Below are 18,330 nucleotides of genomic sequence, written 5' to 3'. Positions count from 1 at the left end.
TCCCAAATCAATCAATTTCAATTTCAGCGGTAACCATGCAGCAATCTGCCTGTTCAGCCCTATAATATTTATTTAATACGATAGCGGTACCCACAGATTAGTACTCATCCGTACAGACCTGAAATATCGATCTAATTCAGCGGTATTTTAAGCCTCCTGCCCGTTTGTCCTGCCCAGAATATTTCTGCATTTATCCACGGGACTTGCACATGTGACCCAACATTGGGCTTTTCTAATCTTTAATGTTATGTTAGTGCATGCAGATTTTTGAAATCGTCAACAGCTGTCGTTTAAATTCTAAATTTGGTTTCTTTATTGATAAGACTCATGCATTTTCCTACCGTTGAGTTGGGAGACCCAGAACGGACTACACAAATTTCCTATTATAAGGCAGTAACGCTGCTCACCTCGTAGATATGGCCATTTAATTTATGCAATCCATCCAGGTCCCTTTCTCAACGGCCGGTCTTGATGTGAGTCTTTGACATCAATCCTGTTCGTGACGCCAATTATGTCGTAGAATTTAAGCTATAATACTTTGAAATAAAATACCATTAACCAGAGCTGTTGATTCATTCAAAGACTTTATTCATGCAGAATATGCAGCCGTTCAGGTTTGCAAAGTTGACCCCGTTATCTCCTCAGTCACCTGTCTTTATAGACTTCACACAGATTAACGCCTTCTTTTCAACGCATTTCTGTTTCCTGTCTACATACACCAATAACATTCAAGATCTACATTTCGTCATCAAGGTGTGCGCCGCCCACCGGGCTGGCGCCCGTTTATCCGATCAGGCCTTGCTGACGCCCAGGCTGTTTTCAGGCTTTAGCTGTTTACAACTTTGTTTATTACTTAATTACCCTAACTTTAATTACTCTATCCTGTTTTCTCCCGCTTTGATCCTTTGTTTTCTTCACCTATAGCAAACCCCTCAATCTGACCTTACCCCTCTTGACTGCCTTCTCCAAATGTTCTAGGACCATCTATTTTCCTGTGACCTCTTCCCTAGGTGTGGGATTACAAACCCTTATATTGTCTTTAAATTTACCATAGTAGTAGTTTTTTGATCTCTCTGTTTCTGACTTTGCCTTTTGCCTACCCCTTTTTGGATTATCTGCCTGCCTATGTACCAAACCCTGTTTTGACTACCCCCTTCCTGGATTATCTGCTTACCCATTGACTTCCTACCTGTGTACCGAACCTTTTTTGAAAGTAAAGACTATTCTAAGTTTTTGTCTGCGAGTCGTGCATTTGAGTCCTTTGCCTGAGTACTCCTGCCATTACAGTTACTTAAGACAAAGACACAGCACACAACAGGCTTCCCTATTTTTGATTAAAGTTTCACATTATAGTCACAACAGTCTTTTACTCCTCTGAATTACTGATTAACACACAGTTAAGCATTATTATTAAGATATTCAATCATTTAAGCATTAAAGAATTTAAGCATTTAATCACTTGCCTTTTTACTTCAATCTGAATCTTCATTGTCCGAAGCAAACAATTAAATATTTCTCTCTTCCTGATGATTCGTTCTTTGCCGGACCTCATTCTTTTGACAGATGTTCCCGCTCTCCCACACACTCTTGACAGGTTACCACAGAGACACGTTACCATGGAGAGCTTGACTGTAATCTAGAGCACCGGCGATGAGGAAACATCGTCCTCCATTTTCCTTCTTCTCTGAAATACAGTCCTGTATGACACCCTTCCACCTTAACAGTGTGTGTGTGTGTGTGTGTGTGTGTGTGTGTGAGAGAGAGTGACACTTGTACTTAGTTAGAGTGCACACTTCTACCCTAACAGTCTGTACTCTAGAGTGTACACTTGGATGGATGGGTGGGTGGGTGTGTAGACCATATACAGTATAATAATGGCAGTTTCCATGTGAAGGTTTGGCTAAGACATTTGGCTATATTTTGTTAATAGCAAAGCACATCTAAAACTGATACTGACTCCAAGTAATGTAATTATCACTATGTGCAAAGAATTATTGAGTTTGTGATGATTTAGTGCAAGAAAGGTCAAATAGAATGAATCAAATGAGGTTTTAATAATACTGTATACTTGTACTATTATTACTAGGCAAATACATCATAGAACAATGTTACATTCTACCCACAATGGTACATGATGGATAAAGAGAGAGTAGAGAGATGACCACAGGTCATTGTTACAAAGCTACTCACAGCTCATGACGAGAACCAAACACCAGAACAAAGAAAAAAGAGCAAACTATTCCCTGACCTCTGCTTTTATATCACTCTACAACTACATTATTTAAATTAGGAGAACCAACCAACTACATCATCACATTCTTGAGACGTCGTAAAAGACCTCAGCCCTTTATCCCATCGGGGGAAGGGTCATTTGAAAATAAGGTCAGAATTGAAGTTTTCCTCCTTCAGGTGGATGGATGGATGGATGGATAGATACAGACAGACAGAGTATACACTTGTACCCTAACAGTCTGTTCTCAATGGTACACTTCACTTCTCAATACTTGTTGTTGTGGTTGTGGTTGTTGTGATTCATGAGAAGCAAAAAGACAGTTTAGCCTCGCTGTTCTCATTTGTAAGCTGCTCTAATCCTATTGGCTGAGGTCGCCCCCTCCCCCCTCCAGTGTACAGAGTATTCTAATAGTATTCCTGTAATAATTCTAGTAGCATTTTAGTCGTATTCTACGATTCTAGTAGTATTCCTGAAGTAATTATCGTAGTATTGTAGTCGTATTCTACTATTCTAGTATTCTAGTAGTATTCCTGTAGTAATTCTAGAAGTATTCTAGTAGTATTCTATTATTCGAGTAGTATTCTAGTATTCTAGTAGTATTCCTGTAGTAATTCTAGAAGTATTCTAGAAGTATTGGAGTATTCTAGTAGTATTCTAGTAATATTCTAGTCGTATTCCAGTAGTATTCTAGAAATATTCTAGTAGTAGTATCCTAGTATTCTAGTATCCTCGGAATATTGTAATAATATTCTAATCATATTTTTGTATTACTCTAGAAGTGTTGATTAGATCCTGTGTTTCTCTCTCAGGGTTCTCCCCAAAGAATGTAAGAATGGCGCTGCATCACGTTGTGAACTTGGCGGCGCCACTATGTAAACATTTCAAGGCAAATTAAACGATATATTTAGTAACAATAGAGTAATGTTTGTTTGATCTCCAATGACATCATTGTTAAAAACCAAAAAGCGAAAGTGAAAGCATTATTATTGGTGTAGTACTCTCGTAGTATTGTTGGTTAGACACTGTGTTTCTTTCTAGTAGTATTGTTGTAGTATTCTAGTCGTAGTATTGTTGTTTAGATGTTGTGTTTCTCTCTAGTAGTATTCTAGTAGGAGTATTGTTGTTTAGACACTGTGTTTCTCTCTAGTAGTATTGTTGTAGTATTCTACTAGTAGTATTGTTGTTTAGATGTTGTGCTTCTCTCTAGTAGTATTATTGTTGTTTATATGCTGTGTTTCTCTCTAGTAGTATTGTTGTAGTACTCTACTAGTAGTATTGTTGTTTAAACACTGTGTTTCTCTCTCATAGTATTGTTGTTGTATTCTAGTAGTAGTATTATTGTTGAGATGCTGTGTTTCTCTCTTGTAGTATTCTAGTAGTAGTATTGTTGTAGTACTCTAGTAGTAGTATTGTTGTTTAAGTGTTGTGTTTCTCTCTAGTAGTACTCTAGTAGTAGTATTGTTGTTTAGATGCTGTGTTTCTCTCTAGTAGTATTGTTGTAGTATTCTAGAAGTAGTATTGTTGTTTAGATGTTGTGTTTCTCTCTCGTAGTACAGAACACACAGGTGATATGATTCAAGGTAGATTGGGAGGCACTGACCCGTATAGCCAGAGGGGGGCGCCAGAGTCGCCAGACAGCAACCTCAGGAGTGACATGTTGTGTTTCTCTCTAGTAGTATTGTTGTAGTAGTAGTATTGTTGTTTAGATGCTGTGTTTCTCTCTAGTAGTATTCTAGAAGTAGTATTGTTGTTTCGATGCTGTGTTTCTCTCTAGTAGTATTGTTGTAGTATTCTACTAGTAGTGTTGTTGTTTAGACACTGTGTTTCTCTCTAGTATTACTCTAGTAGTAGTATTGTTGTTTAGATGTTGTGTTTCTCTCTTGTAGTATTCTTGTAGTAGTATTGTTGTTTAGATGTTGTGTTTCTCTCTAGTAGTATTCTACTTGTAGTATTGTTGTTTTGACACTGTGTTTCTCTCTTGTATTGTTGTAGTATTCTCGTAGTATTATTGTTGTTTAGATGCTGTGTTTCTCTCTAGTAGTATTGTTGTAGTATTCTTGTAGTATTATTGTTGTTTAGATGCTGTGTTTCTCTCTAGTAGTATTCTAGTAGTAGTATTGTTGTTTAGTTGTTGTGTTTCTCTCTAGTAGTATTGTTGTAGTATTCTACTAGTAGTATTGTTGTTTAGATGCTGTGTTTCTCTCTAGTAGTATTGTTGTAGTACTCTAGTAGTAGTATTGTTGTTTAGATGTTGTGTTAGGATTGCGAGGTAGTGCGAGGGACCCAAGTGCGGAGAGATACTCAGACACAGCGTGAATACTTAGAGACGGGGGTTTAATACAAAAGAGGGGAATGGGGTACAAACAAACACGGGGACCAAACGGCAAAACAAAGGTGGAGAAAGCAAGCTCCGCTAAATAAGGTACACACTTAACAAGTGGAATAATACTGGATACAGGGTTATCACGGGGACTGCCGATACGGATGGGTAGACAGGGTACTCACAACAGACAGGGAGAATCTCGGACGAAGACATGGGGAACACACAGGCTATTTATACAAACAGGGGACAGAACACACAGGTGATATGATTCAAGGTAGATTGGGAGGCACTGACCCGTATAGCCAGAGGGGGGCGCCAGAGTCGCCAGACAGCAACCTCAGGCGTGACATGTTGTGTTTCTCTCTAGTAGTATTGTTGTAGTAGTAGTATTGTTGTTTAGACACTGTGTTTCTTTCTAGTAGTATTGTTGTAGTATTCTAGTAGTAGTCTTGTTGTTTAGACGCTGTGTTTCTCTCTAGTAGTATTGTTGTAGTATTCTAGTCATAGTATTGTTGTTTAGGTGTTGTGTTTCTCTCTAGTAGTATTGTTGTAGTGTTGTTGTTTAGGTGTTGTGTTTCTCTCTAGTAGTATTGTTGTAGTGTTGTTGTTTAGGTGTTGTGTTTCTCTCTAGTAGTATTGTTGTAGTACTCTACGATTAGTGTTGTTGTTTAGACACTGTGTTTATCTCGAGTAGTACTCTAGTTGTAGTGTTGTTTAGATGCTGTGTTTCTCTAGTAGTTGTATTGTTGTTTAGACACTGTGTTTCTCTCCAGTAGTATTGTTGTAGTACTCTAGTAGTAGTGTTGTTGTTTAGATGTTGTGTTTCTCTCTAGTAGTATTCCAGTTATGGTATTGTTGTTCAGATGTTGTGTTTCTCTCGTAGTATTCTAGTAGTAGTATTGTTGTTTAGACACTGTTTCTCTCTCGTTGTATTCTAGTAGTAGTATTGTTGTTTAGATGCTGTGTTTCTCTCTAGTAGTATTGTTGTAGTATTCTAGTCGTAGTATTGTTGTTTAGACACTGTCTTTCTCTCTATTACTACTTGAATACTACTAGAGAGAAAGACAGTGTCTAAACAACAATACTACGACTAGAATACAACGAGAGAAAAACACAACATCTAAACAAAAATATTACTACTAGAATACTACTATTGTTGTTTAAATGTTGTGTTTAGATTTGATTAGATTAGATTAGATTCAACTTTATTGTCATTGTGCAGAGTACAAGTACAGAGACAACAAAATTTGTGTCTAACCAGAAGTGCAAAAAAAGCAGAAAAGTGCAATGTGAACAATATATACAGGTAGTGCAGTATAAGCAGTATATGAGCAGTATAAGTAGTGCAGTATAAGCAGTATATGTATTAACAGTAACATTATAAGCAGAATAAATATAGAATGCAGTATGAACAGTATAAGCAGTATATGAGCTGTATAAGTAGTACAGTATAAGCAGTATTTGTAATAACAGTAACATTATAAGCAGAGTAAATAAACAGAATAAATATGGAATGCAGTATGAACAGTATAAACAGATACAGTATGTACAGATATGTGCAGTGTATTAACAGTAGCATTATAAGATTAGTAAAAAATAAGGGTATGTGCATTATGAACAGTATTGACAGATATGTTCAGAAGAGCAGTAGTATGTTGTATAAGAGCAGTGTGTATTAGTGAAGATACAGTATGTACAGTTTATAGGAATGCTATAGGGTAAGAGTAGTACAATTGTCCGGGGGAGGGGGGGGGGGGGGTGTAGGGGTTAGTTGGTGTGTTTCTCTCTAGTTGTATTGTTGTAGTACTCTAGTAGGAGTATTGTTGTTTAGATGTTGTGTTTCTCTCTAGTAGTATTGTTGTAGTACTCTGGTCGTCCCTCCATCTCTCTCTCCCAGTCTCTCCATCTCTCTTCCAATCCCTCCATCTCTCTCCCTCTCTCGCAGTCTCTCCTTCTCTCTCCCAGTCTCTTCATCTCTCTCCCAGTCCCTTCATCTCTCTCCATCTCTCTCCCAGTCTCTCCATCTCTCTCCATTTCTCTCCCAGTCTCTCCATCTCCCTCCATCTCTCTCCCAGTCCCTCCATCTCTCCTTGTGTACCTGGTAACCCATGGCAAGGTTGCGTCTGTTCACTCAAACACACTGCTTGCATCTGGTCACCTAAACACACTGCCTGCATCTGATCACTCAAACACACTGCCTGCATCTGGTCACCCAAACACATTGTGTGCATCTGGTCACCCGGCTAGGAGAAGGCTGGCACCTGGTAACCCGAGGCAATTTTAACATGTGACTGAACACATTCAGATGTGCTGCATTGCCATGTGAACGAGGTGTGGTGTGTTCCCGTGTGAACGACCAGGTAGACAGTGACACTGTGGTTGTTGTTGTTGATAACTCGAGACCCCAGCCTGGCATCACCTCACATTCATTTTAGACTGAATGCATTATAACAACACATCTCTCTCCCCCCCCATACAGTGCAGTGTCTGGAGATGACGACGAAGAGGAAGCTGATTGGTCGGCTGGTGCCTTGCCGGTGTTTCCGTGGAGAGGAGGAGGTAGTGTCCGTGCTGGACTACTCCCACTGCAGTCTACAGTCGGTCCCCAAGGAGATCTTCAGCTTCGAGAGGACGCTGGAGGAGCTCTATCTGGACGCCAATCAGATCGAGGAGCTGCCTAAGGTACGGACCAATGAGAGACAGAGGAATAGAAGTACTGACCAATCAGAGGAATACAAGTACGGACCAAATCTGATAAAGGAGCTGCTCCAAGGAAGTGGTCAATAAAGATAGATAGAGAGAGAGAGAGACAGATAAAGATATATATATATATATGTAGAGAGAGCGAGAGAGAGACAGACAGACAGACAGACAGACAGACAGAGATAGATAGAGTAGAACTGCCCATGGTACTGGTCAATCAGATAGATAGGTAGGTAGATAGATAGACAGACAGATTGATAGATAGATGGATAGACAGATCGACAGATAGATAGACAGGGATAGACAGATAGATAGAGAGAGATAAATAGAGTAGAACTGCCCAAGGTACTGACCAATCAGATGGATAGATAGATAGATGGATAGATAGAGACAAAGAGAGAGACAGGCCTTCAGGTGACAGACAGCTGAACCCACGTATAAAACAAAGCAAACCAAATCATGTTCATGGGACTAGGCTTAACAGAGCAGATTTACGCACTCCACCATAGTTAAACAGTGTGACGCCACTGGCTATGTGAGTTATATCAGAGCGGAGCCATCCAATTACACCAAACCTAAACCTCCATTTTCATGAAACATATTAAAACGACGTAAGTGTCCTGACTGAACCAATCAGATAGAAGAACTACCCAAGGTACTGACCAATAAGAGAGAGGGACTACCCTACGAACCAATGAGATAGAAGAACATAGAGTTAGGGTTAGAGATAGGGCTAGGGTTAGAGATAGGGTTAGAGCCAGGATTCGAGATAGGGTTAGAGATAGCATTAGAGATACAATTAGAGATAGAGATAGCGTTTGAGATAGGGTTAGAGATAGAAATCGGATTAGAGATAGGGTTAGAGTTAGGGTTAGAGATTGGGTTAGGGTTAGAGAAAGGGTTATAATTTGATTTAGAGATAGGGTTAGGGTTAGAGATAGGGCTAGGGTTAGAGATAGGGTTAGAATTTGGGTTCGAGATAGAGTTAGAGTCCAGGTTTTGTGTTAGGGTAGGTTTGAGAATTGACTGGAAAGTCTGTGTTGCAGAGGCCTATTGCTCGGTTCCCCCTCTCTCAACAAGAAAAAGCTAAACTATTATGTGTTATTTGGTGCATTTATTTAGGCGTGGGTCTGAAGGGTGGACTGTGTGCTACTGCTTGATTTTAAAATCACAGCAGGCCTGCCTATATAAATAGACATATTTTGTAATCACAATTATAAGATAGATAAAGTACTGGGGACATGTAATCAATTGGTAACATGCATAGTGATGAGAAAAATCTATGTAAAAGGAGGTAAAAATAAGATAACAAGGTAAGCATGCATTAGTGCTGTGATATGTATGAACAAATGTTTTAAGAAAAAGGTTGAAGGTAATACAGTGGGGGAAATAATTATTTGATCCCCTGCTGATTTTGTTAGTTTGCCCGATTACAAAGAAATGAGCGGTCTATAATTTTTATGGTACTTTTATTTCAACAAATAGAGACAGAATATCAACAAAGAAGTCCAGAAAAAACACATTATATAAAGTTATAAATTAATTTGCATTTGATCGGAGGAAATAAGTATTTGATCCCCTACAAACCAGCAAGAATTCTGGCTCATACAGACCGGTTATATGCCCATGAGGCACACAGATTAGTCCTGTCACTTTAGGAAAAGTACTCCTAATCTCTGCTTGTTATGGGTATAAAAGACACCTGTCAATAGAATCAATCTCTTCCATTCCAACCTCTCCACCACCATGGGCAAGACCAAAGAACATTCAAAGGACATCAGGGTAAGAGTTGTAGACCTGCACAAGGCTGGAATGGGCTACAAGACCATCAGCAAGAAGCTTGGTGAGAAGGAGACAACTGTTGGTGCAATTATTAGAAAATGGAAGAAATACAAAATAACCATCAATCGCCCTCGGCCTGGAGCTCCATGCAAGATCTCGCCTCGTGGGGTAAGGATGATCATGAGAAGGGTGAGGGATCAGCCCAGAACTACACGGGAGGAGCTTGGTAATGATCTCAAGGCAGCTGGGACCACAGTCACCAAGAAAACCATTGGTAACACACTACACCGTAACGGATTGAAATCCTGCAGTGCCCGCAAGGTCCCCCTGCTCAAGAAGGCACATGTACAGGCCCATCTGAAGTTTGCCAATGAACACCTAAATGATTCAGAGAAGGCTTGGGAGAAGGTGACTCTTTGTGTTTGGAGGGAGAGAAATACTGAATGCTACAATCACAAGAACACCATCCCCACCATCAAACACGGAGGTGGAAACATTATGCTTTGGGGTTGTTTCTCTGCTAAGGGTACAGGACGACTTCACTGCATTGAGGGGCCAATGGACGGGGCCATGTACCATAAGATCTTGGACGAGAACCTCCTTCCCTCAGCCAGAGCACTGAGGATGGGTCGTGGATGGGTCTTCCAGCATGACAATGACCCAAAACATACAGCCAAGGCAACAAAGGAGTGGCTCAAGAAGAAGCACACTAAGGTCATGGAGTGGCCTAGCTAGTCTCCAGACCTTAATCCTATCGAAAATTTGCGGAGGGAGCTGAAGCTTCGAGTTGCCAAGCAAAAGCCTTGAAACCTTCAGGATTTGGAGAGGATCTGTAAAGAGGAGTGGACCAAAATCCCTCCTGAGATGTGTGCAAACCTGGTGACCAACTATAAGAAATGTCTGACTTCTGTGATTGCCACGAATCACGAATATCCTGTGGTCGCTATCGAAATTCATTATGAGGGAAAAAAAACATAGTGTACAGGCGGCAGTTAGCCCACGCCTCACGCATCCCCTGATTCTAGGTGTAGATTGGGAGGGGTTTCCTCAAGCGGTAAAGAGGGCTGCACGACAGAGAGGGAGGTGTGAGGCGTGTAATGTGCTCTGTGCTGAGGCGGCGCCTCGCGACACTGCCGGGGAGCCGGAGCCGGCGGGGGGGTCTCACCCCGAGATTTCCCCGCCAAACTATCCGCTGCTAGGCGACTTCCCCCTCGAGCAGTCTCGTGACGAGACCCTAAGATCGGCCTATGACCAAGTGATAGCAATTGATGGTACTTTGGTACGGCCAGACACAGTGCGCGCCCACCCCTATTTTGCGATTATCAGCGACAGGTTATACAGAGTAAGTCGTGACTCACATAGTCAGGAGGAGGTAACCCAGTTGTTGGTTCCCCGTAGCCGCCGGGAAATGGTCTTCCAAGCGGCTCATGTCAACCCCATGGCGGGCCATTTAGGGTATGATAAGACACTAAACCGTATAATGGCTCGATTTTATTGGCCCGGGAATTCGGGCAGAGGTGCGTAGGTGGTGCGCTTCTTGTCGCGAATGTCAGTTGGTAAATCCCCATTCCACGGGCCCCCTTGCAGCCCTTACCATTGGTCGAGAACCCATTCGACCGCATTGCGATGGATATTCGGGCCATTTGATCGGTGTACACAGGGATATCGATTTGTGTTGGTCTTGATAGATTACGCAACCCGATACCCCGAGGCAATACCGCTGCGCAATATCTCTGCCAGGAGTGTAGCGCAGGCATTGTTTCAAGTAATCTCCCGCGTGGGAATCCCGAAAGAGATTCTCACCGATCAGGGCACTAATTTTATGTCACGCACCCTCAAAGAACTGTATGGCTTGTTGAACATCAAGGCGGTTCGAACCAGTGTCTACCACCCGGCCACTGATGGCCTTTGTGAGAGGTTCAATCGGACCTTGAAGTCAATGATCCGGAAGTTTGTACACGAGGATAGTCGGAATTAGCATAAATGGCTAGATCCCCTGTTGTTTGCGGTACGGGAAGTCCCCCAAGCTTCCACCGGGTTTTCCCCGTTTGAATTACTCTACGGGCGTAAGCCCCGGGGTGTCCTAGACCTTCTTAAAGAAAATTGGGAGGAAGGGTCTAGCGACAGTAAGAATTAGATTCAATACGTCCTGGACTTGCGCACAAAGCTCCACGCCCTAGGGGTTATCTCACGCGAGCATTTGCTACAAGCCCACGAGCGTCAAAAGCGCCTATACAACAGGGGAACTAACCTGCGAGAATTTACACCGGGAGACAAGGTGCTCGTACTGTTACCCACCTCCAGCACGAAATTGGCAAGGGCCGTTTGTGGTCACACGTCACATGGGGGACGTGGATTATGAGGTAGTACGCTCGGACCAGGGGGATAGCTTGCAGGTGTACCACGTAAATCTCCTAAAAAAATGGAACGACGTGGTCACTGTTGCTCTGGCTACGATAATTCCAGAGAGAGATGAGTTCGGTCCGGAAGTCCCAAAATCAAAACTTAGCACTCTGGTCGGTATTGATAACCATCTCTCTGCTAGCCAAGCCACGGACGTTGCAGATTTGCAAGCTAAGTTCGCCGACGTGTTCTCTTCCCTGCCCGGTCGGACTACGCTTATCGACCACCATATAGAAACGCAGCCGGGTTTAACGGTGCGCACGCGTCCCTATAGGTTGCCGGTACACAAACGAGACATTGTGTGCAGGGAATTGGAAGCCATGCTGGAGCTGGGTGTGGTCGAGGAGTCCCGCAGTGACTGGTGTAGCCCCATCGTGCTTGTCAACAAGCCGGATGGGGCTATACAGTTCTGTGTGGATTATAGACGGGTTAATGCGGTCTCCAAGTTCGATGCTTATCCGATGCCCCGGGTTGACGAGCTCTTGGACCGGCTTGGCACGGCCAAATACTTCACGACGTTGGATTGCACAAAGGGATACTGGCAGATTCCACTCTCGCCGGTATCCCGGGAGAAAACTGCATTCTCCACTCCGCTCGGGCTGTTCCAGTTCACGGTGCTCCCTTTCGGGTTGTTCGGAGCCCCAGCCACTTTTCAGCACCTCATGGACCGCATTCTGCGACCGCACTCTATGCTGCGGCCTACCTGGATGACATTGTCATTCACAGTGACACCTGGGCGCAGCATGTGCAGAGTGTGGCTGCTGTTCTGCGGTCCCTGAGGCAGGCGGGGCTGACGGCCAACCCGAAGAAGTGCGTGATCGGGCGGAGGGAGATCCGGTATCTGGGGTACCACTTGGGTCGGGGGGAGGTGCGGCCGCAGATTGAAAAGACTGCGGCCATCGCCGCCTCTCCGCGGCCCAAGACGAAGAAGGAGGTGAGGGCCTTCCTGGGGCTGGCTGGCTATTTTCAGGCCATCACTGACTGAGCGGGATTTTCAGAAGGGTGCCCCGGATCCGGTCCAATGGTCGGGCCAGTGCCAGGGGTCGTTCGAGGCCCTTAAGGGAGCTCTTTGTGGAGAAACGGTCCTGTATGCGCCTGATTTTAACCTCCCTTTCTCCCTACAGACGGACGCATCGGATAGAGGCCTGGGAGCAGTGCTGACCCAGTGGGTGGAGGGGGCTGACCGGCCGGTGCTGTACCTGAGCCGCAAGCTATCGGAGAGGGAGGGCCGGTACAGCACGGTGGAGAAGGAGTGCCTGGCCATCAAGTGGGCGGTCGACGCCCTCCGCTACTACCTGCTGGGTCGCGCTTTCACCTCTACTCCGACCATGCTCCCCTCCAGTGGCTCCACCGCATGAAGGATGTGAACGCAAGGATCACCCGGTGGTATCTCGCGTTGCAGCCCTTCAACTTTTCGGTCGTGCACAGACCGGGGGCGCAGATGGTCGTGGCAGACTTCCTCTCCCGTGCGGGGGGGGGGAGTAGGTTGTCGGCCGTCGTGTCCCCGGCCTGTGTCGGGCGGTGGGGGTATGTGGGGGGACATGCAGCGTTCGGCCTGTAGAGGGAGCTACAGGACCGTGGCCAGGGTTATGTCGGTGAGGCTCCGTTGCACACCTTTTGCAAATGAAGCCTCGTTGACTAGATGCTTAAGATGTGTGTGCCTCTGCTTTTTCAGTAAGTGGGCTGGAACGAAGGAGCACGTTCCGAGAGAGAGACGACTGGAAAGTCGCCGAACTTTGAAACGGGCTGAAAAGCCAAGTAATTGAACTACTGTGCTAATAAACGGGAGCAACATTCCCTCACTACCATACTGCGTCTGCCTCTGTACGAACGAACATTGTTACAGCAGTATATGAATTAGCAGTAGCATTATAGCAGAATAAATAGGATGCAGTATGAACAGTGTAAGCAGCATATGAGCTGTATAGGCAATGCAGTCTAGGTATACGTATTAACAGTAACATTAGAGTAAATAGCAGAATAAATATGGAATGCTGTATGAACAGTATGAACAGGTATGTACAGATATGTGCAGTGTATTCACAGTAGTATTAAAGAAAAATATAGGATATGTGCAACAGTATAGACAGATTATGAACAGTATAGATAGATATGGATATAGACAATATTTTTATAAGATATAGACAGATATGTACAGAAGAGCAGTAGTATGGAGTAAGAGCAGTTTGTAATTGCAATTGTCCGGGGGGGGGGGGGGGGGGTGCAGGGGTTGGTAGGTTGTCACCTAGGTGCAGAGTTCGAGTTCAGTAGGGTGACAGCCGCAGGGAAGAAGCTACCTCTGAACCTTGCTGGTTCGGGTGCGGAGAGACCTGTAGCGCCTCCCGGAGGGGAGTGGGGTGAACAGTCTATGATTGGGGTGAGAAATGTCCTTGAGGATGCTCTCGATGGTGCAGCGGTAGAAGTTCACCAGGATCTGAGGAGACAGATGGACCTTCTTTAGTCTCCTCAGGAAGAAGAGAGCCTTCTTGATCAGGGTAGAGGTGTTGAGGGTCCAGGAGAGATCCTCAGAGATGTGGACACCCAGAAACTTGAAGCTGGTGACTCGCTCCACCTCAGTCCCGTTGATGAGGATGGGGGTGTGTGTGCCAGCTTTTGACTTCCTGAAGTCCACAATGAGCTCTTTGGTCTTCCTGGTGTTGAGAGCCAGGTTGTTGTTGTTGCACCACACTGTTAGGTGCTGGACCTCCTCCCTGTAGGCCGACTCATCGTTGTTGCTGATGAGACCAATCACCGTTGTGTCGTCTGCAAACTTAACAATGGTGTTTGAGCCATGTACAGGTGTGCAATCATAGGTGAAGAGGGAGTAAAGGAGGGGGCTCAGCACACAGCCTTGTGGAACGCCGGTGTTCAGGGTGAGGGTTGAGGAGGTGTGGTTGTGTAGCCTAACAGACTGCGGCCTGTTGGTTAGGAAGTCCAGGATCCAGTTGCAGAGGGAGGAGTTGATGCCCAGTTGACTGAGTTTGGAGATCAGTTTGGAGGGGATGATGGTGTTGAATGCTGAACTGAAGTCAATGAACAGCATTCTCACATAAGTGTTGCTCTTGTCGAGGTGGGACAGGGCGGAGTGAAGTGCCGTTGAGATGGCATCCTCTGTACTCCTGTTCTGCCGGTAGGCGAATTGGAAGGGGTCCAGTGTGGGTGGTAGACAGGTCTTGAGTTGAGCTAAGACCAGCCTCTCGAAGCACTTCATGATGATGGGCGTGAGTGCAACTGGGCGGAAGTCATTTAAGCTCGTTGCAGTGGAGTGTTTTGGCAACGGCACGATGGAGGTGGTTTTGAAGCACGCGGGGACAGCTGCTTGGGCTAGGGACAGGTTGAATATGTCAGTCCAAACCTCAGTCAGCTGCACAGCACAGGCCCTGAGGACGCGTCTGGGGATGACATCAGGACCAGCAGCCTTGCGTGCATTAGTCCTGCTCAGTGCCGCACACACGTCGGTGGGAGATAGAGTGAGGGGCTGGTGATCTGCAGGGAGCACAGCCTTGACGGCCACCTCCTTGTTGTTCCTGTCAAAGCGGCCATAGAAGTGGTTCAGCTCATCAGGCAGGGAGGTGTCGATGGAGAGGGGTGAGGTGTGAGTGGGTTTGTAGTCAGTGATGGCCTGGATGCCTTGCCACATGCGTCGGGGGTCAGAGTTGTTCTTGAAGTGATCCTCGATCCTCAGTTTGTGGTTGTGCTTGGCCTTTTTGATGCCCATCTGCAGGTTAGCCCTGGATGAGCTATAGGCCCGAGCATCCCCTGATCTGAAGGCAATGTCGCGTGCCTTCAGCAGGAGTCGGACCTCACTGTTCATCCATGGCTTCTGATTAGGGAAAGTGGTGATCCGTTTGAGTGTGGTGACACTATTGATGTTGGAATTGATGTAGTCCAAAACAGAGGAGGCATAAGAGTCAATGTCCGTGTGGGAGTCATGGGTGGCCTGTGTGGCAAACACACCCCAGTCAGTGTTTCCAAAACGCTGCTGGAGCGCTGAGTCAGCTCCCTCTGGCCAGACCTTGACTGTCCTCACTGTAGGTTTCACCCGTTTGATGAGTGCTGAGTACTTAGTTCAGTAGGAACAATGAGAGGTGATCAGATTGACCTAGGTGGGGGAGGGGAACGGCTTTGTAAGCATCAGCCATGCTAGTATATACATGGTCCAATGTCCTGTCTCCTCTGGTGGGGCATGAGACATTTTGGTGGAATTTGGGCAGTACAGTCTTTAAATTGGAGTGGTTGAAGTCACCCGCGACAATGAAGGCTGCCTCGGGATGCAGAGTCTGTTGTTTGCTCATGGCAGTATGCAGTTCTTTCATGGCAATCTTAGCATTAGCATCCGGGGGGATATAGGCTGCCGTGATAACAGTGGACGTGAACTCTCTGGGCAGATAGAAAGGTCTACACTTAATCATGAGAAACTCCAGGTTAGCTGAGCAGTGACTCTCGGTGATGGTAGTGTCCGTGCACCACGTCTTGATATATCGTTCACCCGTTTCCTATACCTTGTCACGGCCTGGTGTCCCCTCCCATTTCTAAAGATAGTTCTCGCGTTAACTTCAACATTGGTCGTGAGCTCATGTATTTATTACTGTGATTCTAGTGCCTGGTACTGATGACCTTTTCTTCACCTCCCAACTGCATGTGTCTATTAGAGTCTTCATAAATCGTCACTCCCTCTATCCCTTATCCTGTTTTCTCACAGAATAAGTGTATCTGGTTTCCATAACCCACTCTTAGCTTGTTTGTCCTGTCCCACATGGAATGTCCACAATTGATTATATTTACATCCCCCTTCACTTCTTATTTACTATATCCTGTTTTTCACGCTCTGGCTATCTGCTTTCTCCAAGCTTCGCTCCCCCCATGTAACCTCCAAGAATCTCTCCACTTCACTCCCCTCACAAATCAACCTCTGGCCATCTGCCAGTTCTATTCTCTCTCTACATCATCCTGTCCTCTGTGGAATTAGGAACCTTTATTTTATATAGAAATTTACCATAACGGCTGTCAATGTCAATAGTGAATATGTATGCTTGGGAGGGAACAACCATGGGTTATTTTTTCTAAAAAGGCGTACGTGTCCTTGATGTAGCTGGGGTGCCTTGTGGAGAGAGAGGGTTGAGGTAGTGGTCTATATATCGGGCTATGTTGTAGGATTCGCTATTACAGTCTGATACTATGGGTCTGCCGGGAGGAACTTCAAAGGGGATTGTCCAGGTGTCTGGTTCCTTGTGGATCTTTGGTAGTAGGTAGAAAAGTCTGGGTCTGGGGTCATCTGGTCCGAATAAATAGTCTGTTTAGCAGTGATGTAACCTTTGTCATGGATGGTGTGGATGATTGTGCGTAGCTTGGTCTGTGTCTGGGTTTGTATACTATTTTCTCTGTGTCTGTAGTATTTGGTGTTGGATAGTTGTCTATTGGCCTCAAACATGTATTGTCGTTTGTCTAAAATTACTATCTTCTAACCTTTATCTGCCGGTTTGATTAGAACGTGTGGGAGAGTAGAGGGGGGGAGGCACTCTGAGGGACTAGTTTTGATGGGGGTGGGTGTGTCCAGGTTGTGGGTATGTGCTAGAGATAGGGTTAGGGCTAGAGATAGGGTTAGAGATAGGGTTAGAAATAGGGCTAGGGCTAGGGTTAGAGATAGGGTTAGAGTTAGAGATAGGGTTAGAGATAGGACGAGAGTTAGGATTAGGGTTAGAGATGGTGAATGAGCGTGAAGTCCCAGTGAAAATGGTTCAGCGTTCAGCGCATCCGCGTCTCCCACGGTTACACAACTAGTGAAGAGTTATCAAAAGTGTATCCTTTATGGAAGTGTGTGTGTGTGTGTGTGTGTGTGTGTGTGTGTGTGTGTGTGTGTGTGTGTCCTACTCTCTCCTCTCTCCAGTCCTTTTGAAGTAGCTTCTCTCCCTCCGGCTCCCTGCTCTATATCAGAACTGGCCTTGCTTTCTCTCCTAATGGACATGCTCTAGTCCTGCTGTCACACACACACACACAGATCCTTGGCAGATCCTTTTTTGTCCAAACTTGATACGATACATGATAATACTCATCTTTTTCCAGACCTCTGCAGGCTTTTTAGGTACTTTTTTTTTAGCAAACTGTAACCTGAGGATAACTAAGGTGCAAGGTTTGCACCTTGTAGTGAAGCCTCTGTATTTTGGCTGGTGAAGTCTCTGCGGATGGTAGTCTCTGACACATTCACACCTACCTCCTGGAGAGTGTTCCTGATCTGTGGGACAGTTGTTTTGAGGGTTTTCTTAATTATGAAGGCTTTAGCTACATGACGCCAAATTATAAAGGCTATAGCCGGCTAGCTAGTTTGGCTAATGTGTGTTTGTGTGTGTGTGTGTGTGCACACGCGTGGCAACTGTTCCTGAGTCCGTGTCCTTTGTGTCTCCATAGCAACTATTCCAGTGTCAGGCGCTACGGAAACTGAGTCTCCCCGACAACGACCTGTCCAGCCTACCAACCACCATCGCCAGTCTTGTCAGTCTTAAAGAGCTGGACATCAGTAAAAATGGTAACACACACACACACACAAGAAGTCATATGCACACACACAAACAGAAACATAATGCCATAGAGGTTTACTGGGTTGAGGTCAGGGTGATGGTGTGTGCAGCGTGTGTCCCGTGTCTATGCAGGTATTCAGGAGTTCCCAGACAACATCAAATGTTGTAAAGGCTTGTCGGTGGTGGAGGCCAGCGTGAACCCCATCGCCAAGTAAGTGAAGACACATTTATGATTGTGACTTTAATCACCGTGTTTGTGTGCGTGCATGTGTGTGCGTGCATGTGTGTGCGTGTGTGCGTGCGTGCGTGCGTGCGTGCGTGCGTGCGTGCGTGCGTGCGTGCGTGCGTGCGTGTGTGCGTGCCTGTCTGTC

General features: G+C 45.2%; 1 protein-coding gene across 1 annotated transcript in view; it reads left to right on the top strand.

The window, feature by feature from the left end:
• Positions 1 to 7,043: 7,043 nt before the first annotated feature.
• The window catches only part of LOC310823776 (leucine-rich repeat-containing protein 7-like), a gene marked incomplete at its 3' end in the record, with an annotated part of 79,384 nt that continues 68,097 nt past the window's right edge, over positions 7,044 to 18,330 (top strand). The window contains exons 1-3 of the mRNA XM_083696625.1: positions 7,044 to 7,238; positions 17,850 to 17,967; positions 18,092 to 18,170. Coding sequence (XP_083552751.1) covers positions 7,050 to 7,238; positions 17,850 to 17,967; positions 18,092 to 18,170 — 386 coding nt within the window. The 5' untranslated portion in view covers positions 7,044 to 7,049. The remainder of the gene's footprint in view (positions 7,239 to 17,849; positions 17,968 to 18,091; positions 18,171 to 18,330) is intronic.

Source organism: Argentina silus (genome assembly GCF_951799395.1).
Source record: "Argentina silus genome assembly, chromosome: Y".
Lineage (NCBI taxonomy): Eukaryota > Metazoa > Chordata > Actinopteri > Argentiniformes > Argentinidae > Argentina > Argentina silus.
Note: the sequence above shows the minus strand (reverse complement) of the source record. Positions and strands in the feature narration are given on the sequence as shown.